The 18,902-nt window shown below is 46.3% G+C and overlaps 1 protein-coding gene across 2 annotated transcripts in view; it reads right to left on the bottom strand.

Annotated features, from left to right (window-relative positions):
- Positions 1-18,902, bottom strand: part of UNC5C (unc-5 netrin receptor C) — a 253,758-nt gene that overhangs the window by 16,997 nt on the left and 217,859 nt on the right. Inside the window, exons 8-13 of one of the 2 annotated variants that reach the window (XM_038769301.1) lie at positions 16,988-17,044; positions 13,875-14,066; positions 12,640-12,981; positions 9,921-10,008; positions 6,201-6,369; positions 18-251 (exon numbers count right to left, since the gene is read on the bottom strand). In XM_038769301.1, the coding sequence (XP_038625229.1) occupies positions 18-251; positions 6,201-6,369; positions 9,921-10,008; positions 12,640-12,981; positions 13,875-14,066; positions 16,988-17,044 (1,082 nt within the window). The remainder of the gene's footprint in view (positions 1-17; positions 252-6,200; positions 6,370-9,920; positions 10,009-12,639; positions 12,982-13,874; positions 14,067-16,987; positions 17,045-18,902) is intronic. The other variant, XM_038769302.1, reaches the window with a different exon arrangement.

Here is an 18,902-nt window from a genome sequence, read left to right on the forward strand (position 1 = left end):
CAGGTCAAGGGGGTTACCTTCAGGGCGTCCCGGGTGTCGTCCAAGCAGTAGACGCGGATGCTGTAGTCGAGAGCCGAGCAGACGAGCGGGCCGAAGAGGGCCAGCGTGAGCCTCTTGGCGGCCGCCTTGGTGGTGGGCTGTCCCAGCAGAGCGTAGGTGCCCAGCGTCTCGGTGAGGATGTGGCAGCCCTCCGCGTCCAGCTGGACGTAGCACGGCGTGGTGAAGTTCTCCTCGCCCACTACCACCACGTCCTGGGGGACAGAGGACACCGTCACCGCCCGCCACAGCTGTCCCGCCGATCCATCAATCGGATTCAGTGAGCGCTTACCGTGTGCGGAGCACTCCATTCATTCATATTTACCGAGCCCTTATTGTGTACGATGCGCTCGGGAGAGCACAATAGAACAATAAACAGACACATTCCCTACCCACCCCAAACTCACAGTCTAGAGGGGGAGTACAACCTAACGGTGTTGGTAGACATGCTCCGTGATTGTTATTTTTATTGCTTTTTTAATGGATGGAATTTATTAAGCACTTACTGGGTGCCAGGCACTGCTGTAGGTACTGGGGTGGATACAAGCTAATCCAGTTACAAACAGCCCACGTCCCTCGTGAAGCTCATAGTCTTATTCCCCATTTGGCAGATGAGGTAACTGAGGCACAGAGAAGTGAAGTGACTTGCCCAAGTTCACACAGCAGATAAGTGGCAGAGTCAGCATTGGAAACCAGATCCTTCTGATTCCCAATCAATCAATCGTATTTATTGAGCGCTTACTGTGTGCAGAGCACTGTACTAAGCGCTTGGGAAGTACAAGTTGGCAACATATAGAGACAGTCCCTACCCAGCAGTGGGTGCACAGTTTAAAAGGGGGAGACAGAGAACAAAACCAAACATACTAACAAAATAAAATAAATAGAATAGATATGAACAAGTAAAATAAATAAATAGAGTAATAAATATGTACAAACATATATACATATATACAGGTGCTGTGGGGAAGAGAAGGAGGTAAGATGGGGGGATGGAGAAGGGGACGAGGGGGAGAGGAAGGAAGGGGCTCAGTCTGGGAAGGCCTCTTGGAGGAGGGGGAAGGCTCCCAAGCTCATGCTCTATCCACCAGGCCACACTGTTATTATTCTGATGTTTTTTAAGTGCTTGCTATGATGGCAAGCACTGTTCTAAGCACTGGGGTAAATTCAAGCTAATCAGGTTGGACCACAATCCCCGCCCAACATGGGGCTCACTAAGTAGGTCAATCCCCATTTTACAATCGAGGAAACTGAGGTACAGAGAGGTTAAATGGCTCGTCCAAGGTCACACAGCAAGCAAGTGGTAGAGTCAGAATTAGAACCCAAGTCCATGCTCTTTCCACTAGGCTGCACTTTCACAGGTGCTTTTTATGGGCCAAGCACTGTGTTCCACACTGGTGTTTGTACTAGATGATCAGAGGGACACAGTCCCCATCGCACACAAGGCTGGCCGCCCGAGAGGCGGAAGAGCAGGCATCTTATTCCTGCGAGAAGCAGTGTGGCTCAATGGAAAGAGCAAGGGCTTTGGAGTCAAGAGGTCATGGGTTCAAATCCCGGCTCCGCCAATTGTCAGCTGTGTGACTTTGGGCAAGTCACTTCTCTGGGCCTCAGTTACCTCATCTGTAAAATGGGGATGAAGACTGTGAGCCCCCCGTGGGACTACCCGAACACCTTGTAACCTCCCCAGCGCTTAGAATAGTGCTTTGCACATAGTAAGCGCTTAATAAATGCCATCATTATTATTATTATTCCCATTTTACGGAGGTCCAGAGAGGTTAATGGCCTTGACCAAGGCCACACCGCAGGCCAGTGGCAGTGCGGAATTCGAACCCAGGTCTCCCTAGGCCTCATTCCATGCTCTTTCCACTAGGCCCATGCCTGCTAGTAGTCATTCCGCCCCATCCCTGACTCCCAGCAGAGGACATTGTACTATCTTTTAGGCTCCCCTTTGGCCCAGGGCTGGATAGCCCCTTTCTCCTGACTGGCCAGGCCTTTTAGAACAGTGCTTGGCACATAGTAAGCGCTCAACAAATACCATCATTATTATTATTTTCTGACAGGACAAACTCCCTCCAACTCACACTTCCTGGTATCCTTGGGGGCTCTGTCTCCAGTGGGACATGCTCTGTCGGGCTTTCCCAAGTGCTTAGTACAGTGTATTGCCCCTCACAGGTGCTTAATAGAGACCACGACTAAAGGGATAAGCGCCCCCTCTAGACTGAAAGCTATGGTCATGGGTTCTAATTCTGGCTCCACCACTTGTCAGCTGTGTGACTTTGGGCAAACCGCTAACTTCTCTGGGCCTCAGTTCCCTCATCTGGAAAATGGGGATGAAGACAGTGAGCCCCACATGGGGCAACCTGATGACTTTGTATCCACCCCCCAGAGCTTAGAACAGTGCTTTGCACATAGTAAGCGCTTAAGGAATACCATCATCATTATTATTAAAGCTCCTTGTGGGCAGGGAACATGTTTACTAACTCTGCTGTATTGTATTCTCCCAAACACATAGCACAGTGCTTAACACAAAAAGTAATCACTCAAATGCCATTGATTATGAGTTTGGATGTTTTGTCTTGACATTTGTCTCTTTGGCTCAGAAGGAAAGATCCCTGTAATACCTCCAACCATCAACAAATAAAAGAAACCCACTCCTGGCTTGATTTTGTGTATTGCCTCAAAGATAAGAGGAGGATTAATTTTGGGGGACCAAAGTTCTGGAACAACCCCAGCTCCCCTAAAAACCCATAAGGAGTGTAAACTTCTTGAGGCTAGGGATTCTATTAATTCCACTATACTCTTCCAAACACTTATACAGTGTTTTGCATATTGTAGGGGCTAAATCAATAATAATAATGGTATTTGCTAATTGTTTAATCTGTGTCAAGCACTGTACTAAGCTCTGAGGAGTGCAAATTACAAATTATATCAGACAGAGTCCCTATCCCACATGGGGTTCCGAGTTTAAGGGGGCATTGGGGTTGGGGCAGGGGGAGAGAGAAAGAGAGAGAGAGGGAAGGAGACATCTTCTCCAGTTCAGTCCCTCTCTCTCCCTACCTTGTCCATATTTTCAATCAATCAATACTTTTAATCTGGTTACATTGTACCTACCCAAGCACTCAGCACAGTGCTTGGCAAATTGGAGGAATTTAGGAGAAACAAATATTATTAGAAGAATGGGGAACTTCCAAACCCTTGGGATCGACCCTGGTTTTCCCTAGCCTAAAAGGAAAGGAGGATTGGGAAAAAGCTAGGGCTGAGGTAGTGTGGCTTAGTGGAAAGAGCCTGGGCTTTAGAGTCAGAGGAGGAAGGTTCTAATCCCAGCTCTGCCACTTGTCTGCTGTGTGACCTTGGGCAAGCCAGTTAACTTCTCTGTACCTCAGTTGCCTCGTCTGTAAAATGGGGATTAAGACTGTGAGCCCCTCATGGGACAAATTGATTACCTTGTATCTACTTCAGCACTTAGAACAGTGCTTGGCACATAGTAAGCGCTTAATATCGTAATTATTATTATTATCAGGGTTATGGAGAGGGAGTGCTTCATGCTGGGAGAAGGGACCAAGTGGCACAGAGCCTCCCGTGCCCTTCCAGTTGAATCCCCCTCCGTCTCTCCCAGCACAGATCCTGCAGCCGGGATGGGGGTTTCCACCAAGTGGCCTGTAAGCTCCTTGAAGGCAGGGAGCGGATCTACTAACTCTCTTGCACTGTACTTTCCCAAGTGCTTTGTACAGTGCTCCACATCTAGTAAGTGCTCAATAAATTCCATCGATTGCTGTCAGCTCTAGGCTGTAAGCTCATTGTGGGCAGGGAATGTAATATTGTTATGCTGTCCTCTCCCTAGCATTCAGTACAGTGCTCTGCACACGGTAAGCACTCAGTAAATACCGCTGACTGACTGACAGGCTGCGGGAAGTGTGTTTGATGCAACGAGGACAGTGAGTCACTGAGAGAGTCACCATCCTGACCTCGCCATCTCCTGGAGTCGGTGTTTGAGAAGATGCACCCCCAAATTCCAGACAACGCGGACCCTCATCTGAGCCCCGAGATTCTGTCAATTGACCTGGTCTGGGAGCTGCTGTTCTGTAGCTTTGAGCACAGAGAGGTTAGGCGCCTTGCCCAAGGTCACACAGCAGGCCGATGACAGAGCTGGGACCAGATCCTTACTAATTCCTCAGTATTTTCCCACGATGCTCAGAGATTACCGGAGTAGCTAATCCTTGTTTCACATTTTCAGATCTGGGTTAATGCTAAACTCAAGGTGCTCTGGGTTTCCCACCTCAAGAACTGCCTTCCCTAAGGCACCACAATCACTGGGGAAGGAGGAAAATGCTAGAATTAGTCTCCTGAATATTTCAACTCAAATCATGAACGTAGCCTTTAGCAGCTGCTCACCATTCCCGTAACCTCTGCAGGGTTTTTAATAATCGTTCCCTGTAAAAGCATTTTGCCAAGATAACATCCAAGAAGTCATTTTCACTATGGTGGCTTCCTTTTAAATGATGGGGCATGTACTACGGGTTTGAGTCTTCTATTTTAAAAGCTTAAATAGTAAAAATGGCATTTTCATCCATAATTGATTAGCCCTTAGGTTGTAAATGAAAAGTCGTGGTGTAATTAGTGGGTTAATTAATTGTACCATCTCCTATAGAATTCACGATGGAGACAGTGGCAGAGGAAAGAGGGCCTGCACTATTAGTAATGTTCAATCAGGGGTATTTATTGAACTCCCTGTTCCTCATGGAGTATACCCTCTAACGGAACGGGAGAAGTGGTATATAATTCCAATTTTACAGATGAGGAAACTTATGCATAGCAAAGCTATCACTGGTATTTATTGAGGGCTTATTGTGTCCAGAGCACTGTATTAAGCACTTGAGAGGATACAATATACCAGAGCTGGTAATAATAATATAATAATGAGAATGGCATTTATTAAGCGCTTACTATGTACAAAGCACTGTTCCAAGCGCTGGGGAGGTTACAAGGTGATCAGGTTGTTCCACGGGAGGCTCACAGTCTTAATCCCCATTTTCCAGATGAGGTAACTGAGGCACAGAGAAGTGAAGTGATTTGCCCAAAGTCACATAGATGACAACTGGTGGAGACGGAACTTGAACCCATGACCTCTGACTCCCAAGACTGTGCTTTTCCACTGCACCATGCTGCTTCTAAAAAATTATAATCATGACATTTGTTAAGCACTTACTATGTGCAAAGCACTGTTCTAAGTGCTAGAGAGGATACAAGGTGATCAGATTGTCCCTCGTGGGGCTCACAGTCTTCATCCCCATTTTACAGATGAGATAACTGAGGCACAGAGAAGTAAAGCAACTTGACCAAAGTCACACAGCTGACAATTGGTGGAGCTGGGATTTGAACTCATGACCTCTGACTCCCAAGCCCGGGCTCTTTCCATTGAGCCACACTGCTTCTCAGGCAGGTAGACAAGTTCCCTGCTAACAGTGAGCTTACAGACTAGAGGGGAGACAGACATTGATATGAATAAATTATGGATATGTACATATCCTAGACTGTGAGCCCACTGTTGGGTAGGGACCGTCTCTATATGTTGCCAACTTGTACTTCCTTAGCGCTTAGTACAGTGCTCTGCACACAGTAAGCGCTCAATAAATACGATTGATTGATTGATTAATATGACTAAATTATGGATAGGTACATATCCTAGACTGTGAGCCCACTGTTGGGTAGGGACCGTCTCTATATGTTGCCAACTTGTACTTCCCAAACGCTTAGTACAGTGCTCTGCACACAGTAAGCGCTCAATAAATACGATTGATTGATTAATATGAATAAATTATGGATATGTACATATCCTAGACTGTGAGCCCACTGTTGGGTAGGGACCGTCTCTATATGTTGCCAACTTGTACTTCCCAAGCGCTTAGTACAGTGCTCTGCACACAGTAAGCGCTCAATACAACTGATTGATTGATAAGTGAAGGAGAGGTGAATCAAGGTTGCAAATCCAACTGCCAGGGTGACCCAGAAGGACGTGGGAGAAGAGGAAATGAGGGCCTCGTTGGGGAAGGCTAGGTGACTTGTCCAAGGTCACCCACCCCTCCGGGCTTCCCGGGACCACCCCCGCACCCCGACCCCAGCACTCTGGTAGCCCCATGTGGCCGCCGTGGATGTGCCAGGGCACTCACCTCCCACGGCCCCTGCGGCGTCTGCTTCTTGAGCTGAATTTTCCAGTCGTCGGGGTTGGGCTCCGCACAGTGGTGCATGGTCAGGATGAGCGGCCGGGTCAGCAGGGCGCCCGGAGGGCCGCAGCTCACCACCGGAGTCAAAAGCGTTTGGCTGTCTTCCACGGGAGGCCTGGGAGGGAGGAGACGGCGGGAAGAGGTTAGCCAACCAGAGGAGAATTCCAGAGGGCGATTCCTCGGCCTTTCACGTTTCCGGAGACTTCCTCTAGCTCTGTCCAAGCTGTACAGAAGCAGCGTCGTATAATGGACAGAGCACAGGCCTGGGAATCAGAAGGTCATGAGCTCTAATCCTGGCTCTGCCAGTTGTCTGCTGTGTGACCTTGGGCAAGTCACATCACTTCTCTGTGCCTCAGTTACCTTATCTGTAAAACGGGGATTAAGACTGTGAGTCCCACGTGGGACAACCTGATTACTTTGTATCTACCCCAGCGGTTAGAACAGTGCTTGGCATACAGCAAACACTTTTAATCAATCAATCAACCAATTGTATTTATTGAGTGCTTACTGTGTGCAGAGCACTGTACTAAGCGCTTGGGAAGTACAAGTTGGGAACATATAGAGATGGTCCCTACCCAACAGTGGCTCACAGTCTAGAAATGCCATCATTATTATTATTACTGAAGAGTATAATACAATATAATGGACACAATCCCCCCCCTACACAAGTTTACTGTCTACATTCAGGATATGTACTGATTGATTGATTGATTGACTGATCCCAGACTAAGCCCCCCCTTTTCCTCAGCTCCCCCTCCCTTCTGCGTCACCTCTACTCGCTCCCTTTGCTCTTCCCACCCACCCCACTGTACTTATGTATTATCTATAATTCTATTTATTTATATTGTTGTCTGTTTACTTGTTTTGATGTCTATATACCTGTAATTTCTATTTATTTATATTGATGCCTGTTTACTTGTGTTGATGCCTATCTCCCCGCTATTAGACTTTAAGGTCGGTGTGGACAGGGATTCTCTCTCTTTATTGCTGAATTGTACTTCCTAAGTGCTTAGTGCAGTGTTCGGCACACATTAAGCACACAGAAGCAGCGTGGCTCAGTGGAAAAAGCACAGGCTTTGGAGTCAGAGGTCATGGGTTCAAATCCCAGCTCTGCCAATTGTCAGCTGTGTGACTTTGGGCAAGTCACTTAACTTCTCTGTGCCTCAGTTACCTCATCTGGAAAATGGGGATTAAGACTGTAAGCCCCATGTGGGACAAACTGATCAGCTTGTAACCTCCCCAGTGCTTAGAACGGTGCTTTGCACATAGTAAGCACTTAATAAATACCATTATTATTATTATTTTTATTAAGCGTCCAATAAATACGATTGAATGAATGAATAATTCTTCAGGCACTGAGCTGAAGGATCTTGTGAGTCAGAGAATTGCAGGACCTAAGAGAGGAAGCTAATAGGATTTGGGGTACTGTACTTCCCCAGCCACTTAGAGTTTTTGAGAGGTAAAACCCACTGTGGACAGGGAATGTGTCTGTTTATGGTTATATTGTACTCTCCCAAGCGCTTAGTACAGCGCTACAGCGCTTTGCACACAGTAAGCACTCAATAAATATGATTGGATGAATGAGGCAGAAATTAACCCATCAAAAAGGGTCTCGTGAGTCCTCGATTCTTTTAATACTTGCTTTTTGAAGGAGTCACCCCGAGGACGAATGTCTTAATGAGCAGGGAACGTGTTGTGTTGTGGTGTTTTCTCCCAAGCACTTAGTACAGCGGTCTGCACACAGTAGGCGCTCAATAAATAGGATGGCCTGACTAAAGTGAGGCCCGGAGAATGGAAATAAGTGGAGAACAGGGCACTTTCCTCAGGAAGACTCCTCGTGGTGGACAGAGAACTCTAACTCCAGAATCCCGGTGGATTTGGATCCTTAAGAAAATTCCCGGGAACAGATGGAATGCTGGGGGTAGGCACCGCACTGCCTCATTCTCACTGTTGCCTAAAATTAAGGGGACTAGGGGGCAGTAGGAGAGAAATGAATTGTCTGCTTCCAGGGAGAAACCCCACTGCTAAGACTCATTAAGCAATAATATTGCCAACTGCCACTTTCAGTGGAAAGAACACAAGACTAATTAGAAATATTTAAAAGACATCAACTATTTCTTCCCCTAAGTCTGCAAGCTATTAGATGGCGATTAACTTTTAACCCTTCCCTCATTGATTCGCAATATACGGCTTCCTTGGAGCCGGTTTTATGTACAGTAGTTGAGTTATTCATTCAAGAACTCCATAATAAAGCCAGAAGCCCCTTTAAGGCGTCAATGACCCTCCAACCCTAGTCAAAAATCCAGGATGGAGGTAGAGCCCTTGGGTTAGATAGGGGGTGATTACCAGAGAGACCACAGACATCAAAGCTCTGTTCCAATCTAATAGTGAGAAACGGCATCTCAACGCAGAAACAGATGGCACCTTTCTATCCACCTTAAAGATTGTGACTTCAAACGGCACACATAATTTCTTTTCTAATGTTGAGTTGTGGGGAAAAAAGAAGTCCCAACTTCATCGATGTAGGTACAGTCTATATAGGAGCGAAAGCAGGCGTATAATCCCCATTTTACAGACGAGGAAACTGAGGCATAGCGAATAAATCGATTTGCCCAACTCAGGCGGCAAGCAACTCGCAAAACTGAGATTAGACCCCAAGTCCCCTGACTCTTAGGCCTGTGCTCTTTCCACTTGCCAATACTGCTACCCACTACTTATAATATTAGAAATAGTGGTGTTTATTGAACACTCAATTGTTATAGGCACTTGGGAAATACAGAATCACAAAGGTGACCCATTCTCAGTCCACAAGGAGCTTACATTCTAATGGGACAGACAAGCATAAAAAATATTTCCAACCCAAATGGTCAAAATAGAGCACACAGGTACAGATGATTCAAACCTTGGGCTTGAATGCCCTTCCCCTTCTTATCTGGCAGACCATCGCTCTCCCCACCTTCAAACTCATATTTAAAGTACAACTTCTCCAAGAGGCCTTCCCCAACTAAGCCCTCACTTCCTCTTCTCCCATTCCCTTCTGTGTTACCCCTGCACTTAGACTAATATCCTTTATTCACCCCAGCCCCAGCCCCAACAATGCACAGAGAAGCAGCGTGGCTCAGTGGAAAAAGCACGGGCTTTGGAGTCAGAAGGTCGTGGGTTCAAATCCCAGCTCTGCCTATTAGCTGTGTGACTTTGGGCAAGTCACTTCACTTCTCTGTGCCTCAGTTCCCTCATCTGTAAAATGGGGATTAAGACTGTGAGCCCCCCGTGGGACAACCTGATCACCTTGTAACCTCCCCAGCGCTTAGAACAGTGCTTTGCACATAGTAAGCGCTTAATAAATGCCATTATTATTATTATTATCCATGATTTATTTATTTATATTAACGTGTGTCTCCCTCTCTAGACTGCGACCTCCTTGTGGGCAGGGAATGTGTCTACCAACTCTGTTGAATTGTACTCTTCCAAGTGTTTAGTACAGTACTCTGAACACAGTAAGTGCTTAGTAAATACCATCAATGAAATACAATTTGTAGACAGGCTTGCCTCCATCTGAAAGACACTAGGGCAGGCCACAAGCCATTTGGGCTTTAAACACCCAGACAACTGCTGGTGTTTTCAACTTCATCTCTCATAACCAGTGCCTGCAAGTGGAGCATTTACCTCATGTTCTCCTTCCGGTGGACAGTGACATACATCTCATAGACTCTTCCTTGTGGTATCGCCCCAGCGGGGATCAACAAGCTCACTCCTGTTCCAACAGAAGAGAAAGACACCTGGTCACTTCACCATAGATACAGCTTTCCTGCTTCCTGCTGCCTTATGGCTACAGTTTTTTTTTATGGTATTTATTAAGTGCTTACTATGTGCCAGGCACTGTGCTAAATTCTGGAGTAGAGTTAAGCTAATCAGGTTGGACACAGTACCTGAATCCCCATTTTACAGATAACTATGGCCCACAGAAGTGAAATGGCCAAGGTCAAACAGTAGACAGGTGGTGGAGCTGGGATTAGAACCCGGATCCTTCTGACTCCCAGATCTGTGCTCTAGGGAGTAGAGCATGCTGCTTTTTAAGTTGTATTACTTGAGGTGAAGAATTCCCACTTTTGAGTATAAGCTCTGAGTGAGTGGGAAAAGTACCTCCCTGCCAAGAGCTTAGTACAGTACAGTGCACTGTTAGGTACTCAATAAATAATAATAAAATAATTTTGGTATTTGTTAAGTGCTTACTATGTGCCAAGAACTGTTCTAAGCACTGGGGGGATATATGAGGTAATCAGGCTGTCCCACACGGGGTTCACAGTCTTAATCACCATTTTCCAGATGAGGTAACAGACACAGAGAAGTTAAGTGACTTGCCCCAAATCACACAGCTGATAAATGGCAAAGCCGGGATTAGAACCCATGACCTCTGGCTCCCAAGCCTGTGCTCTTTCCACTGAGCCACGCTGCTTCTCTACCACTACTCCCACTACTAAACAGATTATATTCTTTTGCAAGGGTTGAGAAACAGGCTCATGGTTGTTTGCCTTGTATAGGTAAAGAAAACCAAGAAACCGTTCCTCATAAAACACCCTGCAGCCTCACTGGGGGACCCTCACTGGCATTTCTGATTCAAATAAAACACCAAATCAATCCTCTCCAAACCCGAGCCAGAGAGCTTTCCTCCAGGTGAAATCTGGAGGTAATGAAAGCCAGGCATCTCAGAGAGGATCCAGCTGACTGGTCACTGTCAGGTTCCGTGGACCTTGTGGATCAAATTGAGGCACTGACCACTTGGCATCTCCATAGGCCGGAACCCAGAACAAATGACCACTTGGCATCTCCATAGGCCGTAAAACCCAGAACAGTGGATCAAAGTCATGGTCTCTGTTTGGGGAGTCCTGGGTGCCACTCTGACAACAATCACCCCTCCCAGCCCCACAGCACTTAAATACACATCTGTTATTTTATTTATTTTCATTAACGGCTGTCTCCCCATCTGGACTGTGAGCTCGTTGTGGGCAGGCAATTTGTCTGTTATTTTGTTATTGTGTTGTATTATACTCTCCCCAGCCTTAAATACAGTGCTCTGCACATGGTAAGCACTTAAGTATGACTGAATGACTGGCTTTTGACAAACAAGTCCCTCAAACCTGCTTTATCTTCCCAGCTTCTACGTTGGTAGGCTAAAGTTGCTGAAGTTCAATTGTGAGTTGATAGGTCTTTGCCAGGAAGCCATTTATACCCCCTCCAACTGACTGCATCAGATTATTATTGATCAAAGACTTTCAATCAATAGACTCCCTCTTACAGGTTCCACTTTTCCCATCTTCCTGAGACCTTTTCCTCAGCTGATTCTCAGGTAAAATCTAAACCCCGCCAAATCATTGCTAAACCTGGTTGTAACTTGCCAACCCCTTGCCCCTCCCCATATGCAAAAGACAATTACTCTTCCCACCTTCAAACCCTTACTGAAGGCACACCTCCTCCAAAAGGCCTTCCCTGACTAAGCCCTCAGAGAAGCCACGTGGCTTGGTGGAAAGAGCATGGGCTTGGGTGTCAGAGGTCGTGGGTTTCTAATTCCAGCTCCACCACTTGTCAGCTGTGTGTATCTTCAATAAGGCTTTGCTGTGGGGGAGAGCAAAGCTCAGTGTGGGCAGGGATTGTCTCTCTCTATTGCTGAATTGTACTTTCCAAGCGTTTAGTACAGTGCTGTGCACACAGGAAATGCTCCATAAATGTGATTGGATCTGTCTGATGTGAAGAGGGAGGGCATTCCAGGCCACAGGTAGGATGTGTCCACTTGGTGTGGTGCATTATGCTGGGTGCTTGGGAAGTACAGGTGAGTGAAATGAAGGCATGTTTCCTTCCCTCAAGAAACTTCCACTCCACCTCCCATTAGCCTGTTCTGAAGTGTGGGTCTTTCTGGATAAGAAGTCCTGGGTTCTGTAGCTGGTTGCCAGAGGTTTCAGGGGAGAGAGGTGTGAGGTCCCTGAGGTCAGGGGAGAGAGGACTGAGGTCCCTGAAGGAACATGAATGAGAAAGCACTTCCTGATGGGAGCTAGCAGTGTGGCCAAGTGGCTAGAGCATGGGCCTTGGGAGTCAGAAGGACATGGGAAATTCACTTTATTTCTCTGTGCCTCAGTTCCCTCATCTGTCAAATGGAGATTAAGCCTGAGAGCCCTATGAGGGACAGGGACTGTGTCCAACCCAATTAGCTTGTATCTACCCCAGCACTTAGAACAGTGCCTGGCAGGTAGTAAGTGTTTAACGTATACTACTATTATTATTATTAGAAAGAAAATCTGCTGTCAAATCTCTCAGCCTACAGAATAGAGAACAGTCCGGTAAGACTTGAGTTTCACAACATGACTGTGGCGATTTCACCCTAGGGTTTCACCTGAGTTGGGGATGACAAGATGGCCTCCGAGGGAGTTAAAGGAGCCAAAGGCGGTGCAGGAGGGGTCCGTCTGGCGGGCGAGGCTCTGGTTCTTCAGGTTGAGGGTCTCGTCCAGCAAGGATTGGGTCATCTGAGGAGACAGCTTGGCTGTGAAGTCGGCCAACTCGTCCTGAGGGGTGACGGAGCCCGAGGTGTTGAACACTTTGATTTTCAGGTTGGGCAGGGGGTCCAGGATGGGCGAGTTGGTCATCGGGATTTTGTCGGAGACGTCATGCAGGGCGTAGACGGGGCCACGATACAGGGCGGCTGCGGAGGTGAGGTCGGGAGGCACGGCCAGGAGATCTGGAGCGGAAGGGGAAATGGATATTCAGGCCCGGCCCTCTCTCCCGGCCCCTCATGATCGATATCGGCCCAGCAAGTGCCTGGAGGCAGAGGAACTGGTTTCTAATCAGAACTCTGCCTCCTGCCTCAGTTACCTCACCTAATAAATGGGGATCCAATTCCTGTTCTCCCTCCCCCTTGGACTGTGAGCCCCATGTGGGGCAGGGGCCATGTCTAACCTGATTATCTTGTATTCACCACAACACTTAGGACAATGCATGGCAGAAAGTAAGTCTTTTATAGATGCCGCAATTATTACAATTAGCAGGGCAGATTTGGCTTCCCTGATCTCAAGGCCTAGGCATTTTGACCCAGGGCGCAGAGTGGCATGGTTAAGTAGTTGGCACAGTTTCTCAGGGACAAGCGGTCAATCCCTCTGAGCCAAATGGTATCAGATATCGAAAAAGTCCCAAGGAAACCTTCCCTCTGTCTCTCCGCTTCTTCCTCTTGCTCTCCTTTCCTACTCTTCCCTCCCATCAAGAGCGGTTAAAACTCTGGAGTGAGAGAGAGCAGTGCTGTCTAATGGAAAGCTCCTGGGCTCAGATATAAAGGACCCAGGATCTAATATTGGCTCTGCCACTTGTTTGCTGTGTGATCTTAGGGAAATCACTTCTTGGTGCCTCAGTTTCCTTATCAAAAAGTGAGTTATCTACTCTTCCTCCTAGGGGTCAGGTCTGATGTGATCACCTTGTATTTACTCCAGTGCTGGGCACGCAGTAAGTGCTTAAATACCTCATGATTCTCCTGCAAAACGACAGAGTGTGTGCCTCATCCCTCCCTCCCAAAGGAACAGCCGGGTTGGGAGGCCTCCAGGGCCGCCGGAAGAAATCCAGGAGCCACCCCAGACCCTTCACCTTGCCGCGCGGCCTTGATGTTGACCGGCTGAAATCCCCCGTTGAGAGCCGATGAGTCGATGATGTCAGACTCGAAGTCCCGGTGATTCTTCCGGTACACAAAGAGGGCCACAACGGCCGAGATGGCCAGGCACACGATCACCGCGATGACGATGCCCACGTAGAGGGCCACGTCGTCTGAATCGGGAGCCGCTGTGGGGGACGAGAGAAAGACCACCTGATTGGTTGCCTCCACATCCCCATTGCTCATTTCCTCTGGATACCATTCCCAAAAATCCAAATCCATTTCCAAAGCCAGATCCCAGAACGGCACCCTTTCACCCTTGGATTTGTCTCTCAATCCTTTCTCACTCTTTACTTATTTACCCACCGCTCTATCTTGTAACTAGGTAGCAGAGCGGGCGTTTATAACGGCTCATAAAGAAAATTTAGCTAAATAAGCTACACATCACGCCGCATCTCTGAAAAAGAAGGGCTCTGCTCATTGCATGGGACATGGGGTAAAAAGAGGCTTCGGCTTCACAGATGCTCCTTTCTAAACCTAAAAATCAACACAAACAGGCTCTCTGAAATGCCTGCTGCGTTCTGAATCGGGGCATTTTATGGAGCTAGAATATTTTCCTAAGTCTCATTCCAAGTCATAAAGGTCACTCTGCCAGGCCTTTCCCTCCCCTTCCCCACCCCATCAGGAAAGCACAGTTGAACTAAAGAAAGCAAACATTGGGGTTCCTGGCCTCAGTCTGAATGCTTTCAGGGAACCACCCAAGGTGTCATGATCCAGGGAGATGGGTTCCTTTCTGAGAATTCCTTCATCTGTAGAGAGGAACCAGCCCTGCTCCACCAATCCCAGCTAACTCCCTTGTCTGGAGAAGCAGCGTAGCTCAGTGGAAACTGTCTCTTTGTGCTGCCAACTTGTACTTCCCAACTTGTACTTCTTCTAACTCTACTGCTTAGTACAGTGCTCTGCACACAGTCAATGCTCAATGAATATGATTGAATGAATGAATGAATGAATGAATGAATGGAAAGGGCAAGGGCTTTGGAGTCAGAGGTCATGGGTTCAAATCCCAGCCCCGCCAATTGTCAGCTGTGTGACTTTGGGCAAGCCACATCACTTCTCTGGGCCTCAGTTACCTCATCTGTAAAATGGGGATTAAGACTCTGAGGCCCCTGCATGGGACAACCTGATCATCTTGTAACCTCCCCAGCACTTAGAACAGTGCTTTGCATGTAGTAAGCACTTAATCAATACTATTATTATTATTATTATTACTATGTCTGTCCCATGTCTGGGGCTGGAACTGAGCAAGGCTCATTTTGGTACTATGATACGCCAGTGGAGGAAACTTCTAGAACCTTTGTAAGCAACAGCTAGACTGCAAGCTCCATTTTTTTTGGTTTTATGGTAATAATAATAATAATAATAATAATATAATAATAAGAATGATAATGGCATTTATTAAGCAATTACCTTGTGCAAAGCACTGTTCTAAGCACTAGGGAGGTTACAAGGTGATCAGATTGTCCCATGGGGGGCTCACAGTCTTCATCCCCATCTTACAGATGAGGTAACTGAGGCACAGAGAAGTGAAGTGGCTTGCCCAAAGTCACACAGCTGACAGTTGGTGGAGCTGGGATTTGAACCCATGGCCTCTGACTCCAAAACCCATGCTCTTTCCACTGAGCCTCACTGCTTCTCTGGTACCTGTTAAATAAGCACTTACTATATACCAAACTTGGTTCTAAGCACCGGGGTAGGTTCAGGTCAATTGAGGGCAGGAATCATTTCTTCTAACTCTACTGCACTCTTTCAGACACAACCTAGGGGCTCCTCACATGGGTTCGCAATTGATTTTAGAGCCCAGGAAAGAAATTTGTCAAGACCGCGCCTTCCTGTTGTGGAGGTGACAACTGCAAGCTTGTGTCATCATAAACACCCGTAGTGCCTCTGCACTGACCTCCACAACTCTGGAGGTCAGAGGAGGGTCTGCCAGTGGGACCCACATCCCCAGCCAGAGGGGACTTTCCCCACTCTTCCACTTTGTTCATTAGCCAGCAAACAAACGGAGACTGATGATTTTTGGTCAATAGAGCAGAAAAGCATTGTGGCCTAGTGGAAAGAGCATGAGTCTGGGAATCAGAGGACTAAACTCCGGCTCTGCCCCTTGCCTGCTGTGCAACCTGGAAAGTCACTTAACTTCTCTGTACCTCAGTTACCCGAGCTGTCAAAAGGGGATTAAATTCCACTCCCTCCTACTTAAGACTCTGAACCTCAAATGGAACAGGGACTGTGTCCAACCTGCTCAATTTGTATCTACTCCAGTGCTTGAAATAAGGCTTGGCACATAGCAAGCACTTAACAAGTTCTATAATTAATCAATCAGCAGTATTTAGGGACCACTGAATGCATGCAGATAATCACTTTTAGGGAAGGGCAAAATGAGCCAAAGACACACTCCCTGCCCTCGACTTTGGGGTACTGGTTAGCATAGCTGCTGGCCAATGCAGATAAAACTTTCCTTCTAGACTGTAAACTCGTTGTGGGCAGGGAATGCATGTTACATTGTACTCTCCCAAGCGCTTAGGACAGTGCTCAACACACAGTCAGTACTTGATAAATACGACTGACTGACTTCCAGACTAGCAGGGGAGGCAGGCACAAAATGTTTGCAGAGTATGAGATTATATATCTAAGGGCTATAAAGCCTGTGGTAACTATGGTGACTGAAGTGTTTAGGGGGCATGGCTGAAGTGACAATGAAGTGAAGCAGATGGGGAGATTGGAGCTTAGTCAAAGAAGGCCTACTGGAGGAGGTGAGCTCTCAGAAAGATTTTGGGCCTCTGATGGTGGAATATAAGCTACGGAGTTTCCCATTTTATTAGCAGCATAATGGCAGAATCTGACACTGGCTTCATTTAGCAAAAATCTAGCTGACCCATTTCCCTTTCAAGCCAGCAGGAACTCTGTGGAAAATATCAGAGAATATCAGGCTCTCATTTCCAGGACTTGTTTGTGAACCATGAAAAAGTAAACTGAGGGGAGACAGGGTAATGGGAAGAGAAATCACATCAAAGGATCATCCAACAGCATAAAAATCATCCATTGAACTTACAAGAGAATCCATATTCATTCTGGGTTTGCTGTTCAGTTGAAATAGGAGAATTTAAACCTTGAAAAGAAAGAAATTATACCAAAATGGGAACAAAATCAAATTAATGAGGGGAACAAAATGGGAAGCATGAAAAACAGCATAATTAAAAGAAGAGGAAAAGAAACCCTGGCACTTTAAGATTTTGATCTAGCCCAGAATTATGATTTTGCATTTCCTGTCTGGTCCACAGTCTCACTAAGAATTAATAAGTAGGCAGATTGAATTTCCAAGCCAAAACCGGTCTCGAGTCACTAACTTTGGAGTGCTTAAAGTCTTTCTTTTATTGAGCATAAACTCTAATGGATCTAATTTATTTCAAACATCAAGGGTCATTAGCATATGGAAAATCTTTTTCCTCTCCCTTTGCCATATGCTTTAATTCCTAGGACATAGTAAACAGGGCTCTAAATGAAAAAAGCCAAAAGACCCAAAACCCAAAACTATTTTGTTGGACAGCTACAGCTGAAGGTACCGGCCAAAGGTTAAATATCCATTTTCTAGACTGAATGTGGAGGGAGGGGAAGCATTCTGTGAGGTCTCCCTTTTCCTGTAGGGGACATCAGCCTTTTTCTGCCATCTCATTAGCACCATGTCATGTCATTTTCCAAAATGCAGGAAAGCTGGGTAATAGGAGTCCAGGGAGCGAGAGTTTGTCAGCAAAATGGAAAATGGGTGGTTTAGATTTGAAATCTTAGAAGTTCAATGAGAGCCTCAACATTAGGTTATTAAAAAAAAAACCCAAAACTTTTCAGAGGTAGTAAAGGCAAAATCATAACTCCATCTGTACTTAGGTAAATCACATTAGAGGGTTCTTTTCCTTTCCTTTTGAACACTCTAAAATAAATAAATAAATAAAATGAATGAATGAATAAAAACTGAATGCAACATAAAACAAATGTGGAGGCAGTTTGGGAGGAAGTATTCGACCAAATTGGAACTCCAGAACTATACTATCGGAACACTGTGTGCCTCAAGTTCCGGTTCTGATTTTCATGCTGCAACTTCTACAAGGAAGGAGGAGACTCTAAGAGGGCAGATGTCTCTAAAATAAAGTAGAAATGGATCAGAAACCCTAGCATTCTTGGGATAATATACCTTGAAGAGAGAGGATGGAATAAAAGGACACAGGGAGTCCTGCAGAGGGCAGAGAAGCCAAAGGCCAAGGGGCAGAGAGATAGACTGGTTCAAAGTTTAGTTCTGTAATTATTCCCTTTAAAAAAACTACAGTGACTTATTTACTTCTTAGTGAAGACCCACCTTGCAGTTCCACTAGTGACTGCAGTAGAGGCTAAGATTGGTGAGTTGGAAAAAATCCCTAATTAGACAAGGAGCAGGCTCTTTAGTTCCAGCAATCTAAATCCCCTTGTGGAAAAACTACACCGCATGAGAAACAATTATTAGGGAGTTGATTTGTTTTTGAGAGCAGGTGGGCTAATTTTAAAGGAGAATCTGCAGAAGGCCATGGTTTCCTAGATACAACAAAGGGAAAAGGGGATTTCACTGTTTAATGGCTTTACAGTAGCAGAAACTGAAAACAGGGTCTAGGAGTCAGAAGCCCTGGATTCTAGTTCTGGTTCCACCACTGGCCTGCTGTATGACCTTGGGCAAATCACAGCCTCTCTGTGCCTCAATTTCCTCATCTATACATTGGGAAGCAGGTCCCTATTTTTCCTTTTTCAAGCCAGTGAGCCCCATGTGGGACAGAGACTATGTCCAATATGTTTGTCTTGTATCTACCCCAGAGTGAATAATTCCATCATTATTACTAGAAGTAGTACTGAGATTCAGGGTGGCCTATTGGAAAGATCCTAGGAGCCATGGGAGTTGGGTTCTAATCTGAACTCCACCGCCTATCAGCTGTGTGACCTTGGGCAAG

This window comes from Tachyglossus aculeatus, chromosome X5, assembly GCF_015852505.1.
Source record: "Tachyglossus aculeatus isolate mTacAcu1 chromosome X5, mTacAcu1.pri, whole genome shotgun sequence".
NCBI classification, from domain to species: Eukaryota; Metazoa; Chordata; class Mammalia; order Monotremata; family Tachyglossidae; genus Tachyglossus; species Tachyglossus aculeatus.